General features: G+C 48.7%; 1 protein-coding gene across 2 annotated transcripts in view; it reads right to left on the reverse strand.

Moving 5' to 3' along the window:
• The window catches only part of LOC100381905 (uncharacterized), a 31740-nt gene extending 20466 nt beyond the window's left edge, over positions 1–11274 (reverse strand). Inside the window, exons 1-12 of one of the 2 annotated variants that reach the window (XM_020553468.2) lie at positions 11017–11274; positions 10472–10719; positions 5821–5882; positions 5555–5744; positions 5343–5474; positions 5020–5176; positions 4323–4516; positions 4124–4225; positions 3481–3616; positions 3277–3405; positions 497–836; positions 229–333 (exon numbers count right to left, since the gene is read on the reverse strand). In XM_020553468.2, the coding sequence (XP_020409057.1) occupies positions 229–333; positions 497–836; positions 3277–3405; positions 3481–3616; positions 4124–4225; positions 4323–4516; positions 5020–5176; positions 5343–5474; positions 5555–5744; positions 5821–5882; positions 10472–10715 (1791 nt within the window). In that variant the 5' untranslated portion in view covers positions 10716–10719; positions 11017–11274. The remainder of the gene's footprint in view (positions 1–228; positions 334–496; positions 837–3276; positions 3406–3480; positions 3617–4123; positions 4226–4322; positions 4517–5019; positions 5177–5342; positions 5475–5554; positions 5745–5820; positions 5883–10471; positions 10720–11016) is intronic. The other variant, XM_008647947.3, reaches the window with a different exon arrangement.
• Between the last annotated feature and the right edge of the window lie 267 nt (positions 11275–11541).

Genomic DNA, 11541 nt, shown 5'->3' on the forward strand with positions numbered 1-11541 from the left:
AATTCATGTAAACGATCATCATACTTCACATTGCACCAAAACCTTTCGGACCCAAACAGGATGGTATTGCAAATTAACAAATATTTGAAATGCGCTATATTTCAAGGTTTAGACTAGCCACTTGTAAAAAAATATGGAGACAATTTTCAGACTTCTTTCAGCAGAGAAAATTGTTTACTCTTTATTGCAACAGACAGACATTAGATTTTTTTTAAACAGTCAACTGACCTTAGAATGGAACGTTTCGTTCCAAGATATCTTCTTGCCATTATCAACAGAACCATACAGAAGGGAATCGGACTTGTCTCCTTGAAGAATACCAGGTATTATACTCTACAGGTCCAAAGTTCGAATTGAGCTTAGCATTTGTGACATTTTGACATAATAATATACAAAAAGATGTTGAGTGAAAAAACAAATTGCATAACCATAATAAAAAACAGCAAAAGATTCTAAAAGCGCTATATATACGAGGAAATGTAATTTAAATACAGACCTGAGCTACAACCCTGTGACCTCTGTAATCAACTATTGCCATCGCAAGATTGTGAAGGCCAGAAACATCAGCTTCTTGATAAGCCTTAGTTCCTTTTAAGTCATTGTTTGCAGAAGCATATGTCGCCTGCTCACTATCTGCGAGTTGTGCCTCTTCAGATTTTGAATCAACTACCTCAGCAGATTTGCCATGGTTTGCATCTGGCTTAGTTATCACATCTGGGGAGGAAACCTTGGTGCTTCTGCTGGACCCATTTTGGCAATCTGGCTTGTGGTCCTTTGAAATGTCTTCATAGTCGGAGTCGACAGCAAAACTAAAGAAAATATTGTTGTGAACATACCTGGGGCAGAGATAGCAGGAGTGAGATTAAAACAGACTTGTCAAGAAACTCAAATAATATTTGACCAAGCATGTATACATTGCAAGGAAGTGACAAGCTCCTAACAGTTTTGTAGCCATAACAATCCATATTACAAAAAAAATCTGCATTACACAAATACCAAAATCACAAAGCAAAACCGTTTACATTCGAAGGCTTCACTAAGCTAGAACAAGAGCACAAATAACAATACACTCAGTGTTGTAGCAGAGAGAGTAAAGATTGAACTTTAATTGACAGCACAAATAACCTCATCATCCTTTATAGAGAAGTAAAAATATCAGAATAATGTGGATGTTGAGAAACAAAAAATCAATTATAGTACCCATAAACTGAGAAAATTGAAATTGAAATTAAACTTGAAACAATAGTCTAGCATCAAGTTAACAGAAACAGGGTAGTTGAATGTGTCATGGAATGATGGAACCCAGGAAGTACAAATTGGTGAAAAGGATACTTTAAGGGCGTGTTTGGCATGACTCTGCTCTACTCCGGAGCAGCTCTACTCCAAAACTCTGGTTGGAGCAGCTCTACTCCAGAGTTTAGATTGCTATATCATAACTAGTGGTAGTGGCGGGTAAATAACCCTAAACTCCATGTCCAGCAAAAGAGGTACTCCAAAAAATTGTACTACAACTCTGAAAACTCTATGGAGTTCACAACTCTAGAGTTAGGGTGTTTGGCAGGCTCTGGCCAGCTCCACAACTATGGAGTTTGGGTGTTTGGCGAGCTCTGGCCAGCTCCTCCTTGAAATTTTGCTCTAGAGCCATGCCAAACACGCCCTAAATAGGCATTAAAAAATGCAGACCTGGTGTCGGAGGCTCCCCAATGAGTGGGGTCTAGAGAAAAAATAAACCGAGGCAAGCCTTTCCCCGCAAATGCGGAGAGGTTCCTTCAAAGTTCGAACCATCGACCTGGTGACTCATGTGGAGGTTGGTATTAATTTACTATCAATAATTCAATAATACAGTGTTTACAAGTCGTCGATTAATCACAATTAATCGACCTAGTCAGCCACTGGAGGTTACCGAGGCGACTAGCTCGACTAAGAACCTAGTTGTCTAATTGGTTGTTGCTTAATCGTGATTAGTCATCTGACTAGGAGGGGGCGACTAGGCTGGCTGCTCTGTTTTTTCTGAGCCTGCTTAATTGAGTTTACATGTGGGCTTTGGGCAGGCTGTATGGCCTGTTAGGGTTAGCATAGGAGTGCCCAAAAAACGCACACTAGGAAGCGCTTGGAATCCTCCGAACGCTGGACACATTCCCCCTGCAAGTGACTGCTATTCTTCCCACACGATCCCTCTCCACCCACAAACGAGGGTGTATCCTCCCGCACGTAATTCCTCCCAGCGCATGCTACAGGTAGCAAACCAAACATGATCTCAGGATGAAGCTGCCTCTCTACAAGTCTGATTAGCTTGCTGTGCTGCCCTCTGCTACTCACTTGCTGGTTCTTCATCCTGAGATCATGTTTGGGAGTTGGGACATGGATATTGAGTTCTGGACAGTGCAGAAATCAACTTTCACAAGTCGCCGATTGACCACTAATGTAGTCTTGATGCTTGCTTTATTGTGTACACTATATAGTATATATATAGGTACATACATACTAATTTTTTATCCTAAAATACAGCAGGGAAGGCCCCCACTGTAAAGTTTAGAATAAAAAGAGGCTTAACAAAAGTACAAGAAACCACAGGGAGGGAACTGTACAATTGTCCTGAAATATATAGGACGACTAGAACCAACTAAGCTCGCCTAATCGATATGGTCGATGGCTAATCGTGGTTAGTCACCTGGTCAGTCCCGTGGCGACTAGGTTCAACAATAAATTTGTAAGTATTTTCTAACAGTACGTACAGAATCCATAACTTAAGCTGTGGTCCATGTGACGACATTTGGATGCTCTAGATTCAAATGGACATGAGGAACAAATGGATGAGCAATTTGAAAATAACATGCTGGATTCAAATCAGATGCAGATAAATTAAGTTTCCATAATGCACCTGAAATCACAGATGGTAAGAGATTTAAATTGTTCAGAGGTTTGAAACTTTGAAATTAACAATTTGGAAGGAACATAGCTCCTTTAAAAGTAATATTTGCCCAATTTTAAACAAGTGTTTGTTTTTGTCGGTCTTTGGGCTCTTCGCAGAGAGTACAAAGCCGAACCATGTATTAGTTTAGGATAAAATCCCAGAGGCTCTACACAGCTTCTCAATGTCATCCCTTCAATTTTAAACAAACTCCAAAAAAACATTAGCTTCAAAAATCATATGAAAAAATAATACATAGCCACTTGAATGGATACAAACTTACTACTCAAATACTCCAACATAAAACTTGTTGATATTGTTTAATCAAATTTCAAAGAAGAAATATAGACATTATATTTACTCACATATGAAAACATTCTGGGTCAGTTGGATTTATTGGGGGTATGCATCTATTGATGACACCAACTGCACCTTTTACTGCAGCATCAACAAAATCACATGTTACTTTGTAGAGCGCTCTGCCCCGCAGTATCCTGCACAGCCAAAAGTAATGAGTTACTACAGGTGTAAAGCAGGTAATCCAGTAAGTGGGATAACAACTCAAGAACCTTTCTTGAGGATTGCCATGAGGAAACTCCCGGCAGGACTGCAATTCTTCATTCCAGTCTCTTTGCATGCCAATTAACTCAGTGCCATATGACAACACAACAGAATCTTCAGCCCTGGCTGCATCCCTTCTATGTTCTGTTACATATAAGAATGTGTAGTGCCTTCAGTTCTCATAACAGATTTCCCATGGTACGTTTATACTTTATACCAAGATTGGAGATCAACTATAGCATTATCAAATATCATCAAGAAACAAAATTAGAAGTGTAAGGTGTTCCAAGCCAATGTAAAGAACAAGCTGAGAAGTAAACAGTACTGCTGCAATGCCTTTGTAGTTTATGAAGCCAATAGTATAAGTTTAAACAAGATGAACGCATTGGCATATTCTGTTTAGCATCATGGATTCATGGCGCACTTAATATAGACTAGATCACTAGAGTTTAACTAGATTTTAACTAAGTGTGGCAAAACTAACTTTAGGCCATAATATATAGCATGGTCAAATCATACTGACACCAAAGCACTTCAAAATCATATTAGAGAATATGAAGGAAACCCCCAAAAAACATGCCACAGAACAGCTACTTGCTTCTGGATTTCTACTATATAATACACTCAGAAGGGAATCGGTGTCAAAATTACCGGGCACAGGATACGCTCCTAGCCAAGAAGTCACTGGAAGCAAAGACTGAACATTCTCAAATGGATGAGCCGATGCCCTGCGATCCAAAACTTCACGAAAACCTTCAAAAGATTCGTCCAAATGTCAGCAAAGATTAAGCATAGCGCAGAACAGCCAACAAGGATAAAATTCAGATCAATAGAGTAGACAATAGCAGACCTTTCTTAAATTTGGCACTGATCTTCTGTAGTAGGCCTACGAGAGTGCTGGCCTCCAGTCCTTGTTTTGTAGGTTTCGAGTCAAATATATTTTTGTTGCTACTGTTAACATAAAAAGATTTGGAGCTTCCAGTAATGCAGTATTTGTTTCCTTCCAATGTAGCAACATCAATATAGATGAGATCTCCATGTAACCTGAGGAAACCACTATCAAGTGTTAATTCCACAAAATTCCAACTCGATAGTGACAAGGTCACAACAATGTTACAGAATTTGGGCATCAGGACCATTATATGGAATATATCCTCTGCACTAACATGGAATAACTGTGCCCTTAATAAGAAATACACAGAAAAACAATAATACAGTTATCCAGAATTCCAGCACCACAGCTTATGACTAGCATAAAAAAATATTAACATAGACCAAGTATAGGCAAAGCAATATATCTTAAGGTAAAACAACCTTTCTAGGAAAAATGTCCAGATCTTACCAGACTTGAAAAATAATGGGTGGTGCCTCTATGCTTCACTCTTTCAGCTAATGACATTTTAAAGCACAAGCAGAAGAGCGAAAGGATATTTCACTTAACCCATGAAGCACTTCAAGATTTGTGCACCCTCGTTTTCATAAGAATGATTCTAAAAAAGATACTCACAAATATATGACAATGGTAAGATGCAAGACAGCAGGCTTACCTCCGATAGGTCGGCGGAGGATTGAAAGAAGAAAAAACCATGCTTTCAACACATTTTATCTCTGCTGGTGTAGATGCCAATAAATTAGTGAGAGCACCAGCACTATCCTCCATAAAATTTAAACCATCAAGCTCCTGAATAGGGCTTTTTCCAGAATCTGTTCAGCAGGGGTAGAATCAAGTAAGGTCAAAATCGATAGCAGGTTGGTTTAAAACTTGCATGCAATTCATATAGTAGAATAAGCATTACTTGAGCCATTTACACCAAATATGGAAGATATAAATACAACTGCAGATCAAAAAAAAACATTGGACCTGATGTACCTGCAGATTTTCCCTGGGCAGACTCCTGCTGCAGAGTTAAGGATGTCGATAGGGAAACATGAAGAGTAGACAGAGATAGTAACTCCCTCACACGTCGGAGATGTGACCTAATAGACCTCTCATCATATATTGCTGAAAGAACATTTATTTCAGATCCACAAAATAAGCACTGATATAGGACATCAGAGAAGAAACTGGAACGTGTTACATACCAGCAACCATCTCCAGTGAACATCCACCAGAAGTTATATCTGCTATTTCAGATATTTCATTGTAGTCTTCTAACTGATGAGCTGACCCATCTTCAGTATGCAATATCAAATCATAGCATGTGTAGAAGCATGTTTCAGGAGCATCCAAGAGGAATTGTTTAACATCAATAACAGAATCTCCTGGGCTTAGCTGTAAATAACAGCATACCATGAAACAACAGAACTAGTAAGTTAAATAGAAAAAGAAAGAACATTTTTACAGTTACCTGCAGCTCGAGCTTTTCACCAGATTGTGTCCTGACAGGAACAGGGTACAGATGAAGCTCTCCTGCTTGAATGGTTAATTGTTAAAGCAACAGCACATTCACAGGAACTTTCTCCACTTAAGAGTACGCAGGCAAGGTTTTTCAGGCAAAACAACAACAACAACACATCCTGAATTCCATAGATGAAAGTTCTAACTGTCTAACTGAAATGTGTAACCTGATGTAGATGATCACTGTTAGAATTGTATTAGGGTTTGGGGGTCTTCCATGTGTATTTACCCTCTCGCCCCTCTGTAATGGGCCAGGCCCAACACCAAGCCTATTAAAACATATCTCCACCCTATTCTAGGGTTAGGGTTTCCAATATGGTATAGGGCCAGTTTCCTTTTTTCTCTCCTCTCTTCCTCCACAACCGATGCCACCTTCCTCTTCTCCCTCCCTTCACAGTCGCCGCCGACCACCACATGGTTGCGTCGGGCGCCTCCCTCTCCTCCCACCGGGCCGCACCCTTGCACCGTCTCCTCCACCGCGCCCCTGCTCCGCCGGAGCCGGAGCCGCGCGCCCCCCGTCCCGTCGCGCCCGCGCCGCCGGATCCCACCCTCGCCGTCGGCCCTTCTCCACCGCGCGCGCCCTCGGCGGCCATGGGTCCCCTCCACGCCGCCCTGCAGGACGCCGGCGCCCACATCGACGCAGCCGCACCTGTCGTGCACAGGCGCCCTTAATGGTCTCCTCTCGCCGACCCGTCTCTCCAGGCAGACGCCCCCTGGGTTCTCCACCACTCGTCCGCTCGTTCTTGACGCCACACAGGCTTCCGCGACGCCTTCTACCGACTCCGCGCTGGCATCTGCCATCGCCACCATCCAGACTGTCCTAGCGGCCTCACAGCGCCGCGATCCGTGCACTGGAGCAGGAGCGTACATTGGAGCCGCTCTGACTGCATAGATGGCCACTGCACAGCGTCTTATCATCGGGCCCCCTCCAGTCGTTCATGAGACATCGCCGCCCACCCTAGAGGCTCCCCACGCCTCTGGACTCGACGTCGACCACATCGTCGCTCTCCACGCCCAGGCCGCCGGTCTCCACAACATCTGGTCCCTCGTATCCATCGTGCTGGACCCGGCGTCCTCCCACTACCCTCGTTGGCGGGGGCAGGTCCTCCTCACCCTGCAGCGCTATGCTCTCACCAACCACATTCTCGACGACATCGTCGCCCCGCCGTCCCCGGCCTGGTCCCTGATGGACACTATGGTGCTCTCGTGGCTCCACGACACCATCACCGCCGAGCTCCAGGACATCATCTGCGACCAGGCACACACGGGCCACCAGGCATGGCTCGCTCTCGAGGAACAGTTTCTCGGGAACCGGGACGCTCAGGCCCTCCACCTCGACTCCCAATTCCACCAGTTCTCCCAGGGAGACCTCTCCGTGGGGGAGTACTACCGCCATATGAACGGCCTGGCGGACTCCCTCCGCGACCGCGGCGAGTCGGTAGCGAACCGTACCCTAGTGTTGAACCTTCTGCGTGGCCTCAACCCCCGCTACGGCCACCTGAAGGCTCTCATCAAGCGGATCATGCCTTTTCCCACCTTCCATGTCGTGCGGAATGAGCTTCTCCTCGAGGAGCTCACCATGACGATTGAGGCTCCCACTCCGGCCCCAGCACTCTACAGCGCCACCACTGGTGCACAGGCGTCTTCCAAGGGACAAGCCCCCCGCACTCTGCCGACCGGGGCCCCCGCTCGGCCCCCTGCCGCGACACTTGCGGCCCCTCGTCCGGCTTCCACCGCCGACGGAGGTCGTCGCCCCGCAAGGGCGGACGTGGGTGGCGGCCATGGCTGGACGTCGTTTTACAACCCCAGGACCGGCACCATCTCCATGTGGCCGGGTCAGGCCCCAATGCCTCCCGTCCTCCGGCGCCGGCTCTCCTGACGACGCCACCCTACAGCACACCTCCGTCGCCTGCCTATGGCATGCCTCCTTAGGGCGGCCCCCCGACGACCCCGGCCTCGCCTCAGCTCCCGCCTACGAGGACCCCCACCACGACACCCTGGTCCTCGTTTGCTGGAGGCTGGGACCCAGCCTCTCTCGCCGCCGCCTATAGCATTATGGCGTTGGCTCCACCACCCTCTAACTGGGTCATCGACTCCGGTGCAGCCTACCACACCACCCCCACCACAAGCATGCTGTCTCGCTCACACCCATCCCCTTCCACACACGCCCTACCTCGATCATAGTTGGAAACGGTTCCACTCTTCCAGTCACCTCAGTAGGTGCCTCGGTACTCCTTGGACCATTCTATCTCAACGACGTTCTCGTAGCCCCTCACATTACTCACAATCTCCTTTTTGTCCGTTGGTTCACCACCGACAATTCTTGTTCTATTGAGTTTGACCCTTCTGGTTTTTCTGTGAAGGATCTGGCCACCAGGATCCCACTCGCCCGATGTGACAGCATCGGGTCCCTCTATACGCTCTGGCCTCCTTCCACCGGCGCGTCTCCACCTCCCGTCCTGGTCTCCACCACCACCTCCATCACTTGGCATCGTCGTCGCGGCCACCCAGGACCTGACGTCATGGCAAAGCTTTCCAGCACTTTAGATCCTTGTATTAGGGGACATTTTGAGGGCCTCTGTCATGCTTGTTAGCTTGGGCGACATATTCGTCTCCCTTTTTCTACATCTTTTTCTAGGGCTGAGCAGGCTTTTGGCCTGGTTCATTGTGATCTCTGGACCTCCCTTGTACTCAGTCTCTCTGGTTACAAAAACTATTTAGTAATTTTGGATGATTTTTCCTATTTTCTATGAACTTTTCCTCTTCAGTTGAAGTCTGACACTTTTACCACCCTCACTCACTTCTTTGCCTGGGTCTCCACCCAGTTCCGTCGCCCGGTCCGTGCACTGCTATGTGATAACGGCCGCGAGTTCGATAACCACGTCGCTCGATCATTCTTCCTCACCAGTGGCGTTCAGCTACGTCTCTCGTGCCCCTACACCTCTGCCCAGAACGGTCGGGTCGAGCGCATGATTCGCACCACCACCAACATGATTCGTTGCCTTCTCTTTCAGGCGTCTCTCCCTGCCAGCTACTGGGCAGAGGCCCTGCACACCGTCACCCACCTCCTCAACCGCCTCCCATCGAAGGCGGTGAACCACCCCACCCCCTACTTTGCCCTGTACGGCACAACCCCCTCCTACGACCACCTCCTCGTGTTCGGTTGTGTCTGCTATCCCAACACTTCCGCTACTGCCCCTCATAAGCTATCTCCACGCTCCACTCGCTGCCTCTTCCTTGGCTACTCCCCTGACCACAAGGGGTATCACAGTCTTGACCTCACATCCCACCGCATTATCATCTCTCATCACGTTGTTTTCGACAAAAATGTGTTTCCCCTTGCTGACTACTCCCCACCCACCGATCTCGACTCCCTCCTTGAGTCTGATCCGAGTACCCATTCCCCCAGGCACCTCGCCTCGCACCGTTGCCCGCACCCCGCGCGGCTTCACCATCCTCGCGTGCGGCACCGTCGACACCGCTCGTGCCACACGCGGCTTCGACGCCCCCGCCCGCACTTCTACCTGCACCACATGCGGCCCCGTCGGCTGCGCCTGCGCCATGCGCGGCTCCGTCGACCCTGCCAGCGCCACGCGCGGCCCCGGCGACCCTGGCCCCATCCACGAGCGTGACTCGCTTCGCTGACACTGCCCTCGTCTACCGCCGTCGCGGGAGCGCTCCTCCCTCGGTGCCCACGGACCCGGGTCCCTCGACGAGCGCGATCCGTTTCGTCGACCTCGCGGTTGTCTATCATCGCCGCAAGTCGACCACGCACGGGGCTCCCGCCGTCCAGGCGCCTCGCTCTGAGCCATCCGTGTACCACCCAGTTGCCATTCACCGCGATCCCGGGCACATCCATCCGATGGTGACTCGTCGCGCCGCAGGCGTCCTTCGACCAATCGACAGGCTGATCCTGGCCGGTGACACGACCACCACTCCCCCGGACGTCTCCCCCGTCCCCTCCTCCGTTCGCACCGCCTTCGCTGACCCTCATTGGCGTTGGGCCATGGAGGAGTACGCGGCCCTGCTGGCCAACCACACCTGGGACCTGGTGCCGCGTCCTCTTGGCACCAATGTAGTCATCGGCAAGTGGCTCTTTCGCCACAAGATGACTTCAGACGGCTCCCTTGACCGCTACACGAAACTTTCAGCTCTGTCGTCAAGTTCGCCACCGTTCTCGCCGTCCTCTCCCTCGCCCTTTCCCGGAACTGGGCGATCCATCAGCTCGACGTCAAGAACGCCTTCCTACATGGCACTCTGACGGAGACTGTCTACTGCAGCCAGCCCACCGGCTTCGCCTCACCCTATTCTAGGGTTAGGGTTTCCAATAACTACTCTAACAGAGATTGGCCAGAAAAAATAGATCACAAACGAATTACTATTATTTTCAATATATATCCAGAATCATCGGTGTAAGCACAGCCATAGAAAACATCGAATGAGCAAACACATCACTCGTTCAGCATAGCTTCAGCCAAAGAACATACTAAATCGAAGGTATTCACAATGTCCCCAGGTGTTCAATGTGTTACTACTCAAACAATACAATTCATCTGCAGTATGTCAGTATCAGTGCACGAGTAAATGAGGCACAGCCTCACCTTCAGCTGGCTTTTTTGCAGACTGCACAACCTCCGGAGCATCCCCGTCTCCTTTCTCTACATCTGCCACGCCATCCTCCGTGGCAGGGGGGTCGCTTACTTCCCCGGGTTCGCTTACTTCCCCGTTATCTGGATTAACCAATTCGGCTCCATCAGTCGCCAGCACCTCTGGCTCAGCTGAGGCGGAGTGACCCACGACTTGCGCCTTCCCTTTGTTCTTCCCACCCTTGGATTTCCCCGCCATATTCCTGCTCAGACCAGAAACCGACACCAGCAAATCTAATTAGGCCAAAAAAAATACAAAATTACGGGACAACAAACACCACGGCTCCCTAAAACAACAGGGAAACATCGCCAGCCCTACAAAGCCACAGCGCAACAAAGTACTAGCCAACCGAACAATCTGCCGCAGGATCAAAACCCTAAACCCCCTCACCAATCGGGTCCCCTCTACCTCAGGGGCACGCCCTGATGAGATGGATAATGGATTCAATACAACCAGCATGCATGGGAAGTGGTTTGATTGGAGAGTGAGAGTGACTCACCGCCGCCGCTGACTCCCGGAAGATGAGAGGCGGCGCGAGGACGAGGCAGAGAGAATGATTGGGCGAGGAGCTGTTTTGGTAAAGCGGAGACGGGATCTGCAGACTGCAGCCCTCGCCGGCCGCTCCTTTTTATACGGATGGGCAAACCCTCCTAATCTCTCGTGTGGCCTCTGCGAGTCTGGGTGAGTGGTTTCGTTCTTTTCACTCTCTTTTTTCCGTCGCTGCACGGAAACGGAGTGACGGTCTGACGGAGGTGATATATCTGCGTTCGGTGAGCTGGGTTCGTAGGGGCAGTTTGGGTAGTCTGGCACGGCATGGGATTTGGATTGCTAACCTGCTAGGGTTCTGGGAGGGGTTTAGGCGGCGTAAGGCTGTCCACGGTGGCGCACCTTATGCAATACTATGGGTGTGTTTGGTTTGACTTTTGGCTTTGATTTTTGCCCCCCTAAAAGTCAAAAGCCAACCAAAGGGCTGGATCCAGGAAGCAGCTTTTTCTAAAAGCCGACTTTCTCGTAGTGCAAATCT

Source organism: Zea mays, chromosome 5 (genome assembly GCF_902167145.1).
Source record: "Zea mays cultivar B73 chromosome 5, Zm-B73-REFERENCE-NAM-5.0, whole genome shotgun sequence".
Classification (NCBI taxonomy): Eukaryota; Viridiplantae; Streptophyta; class Magnoliopsida; order Poales; family Poaceae; genus Zea; species Zea mays.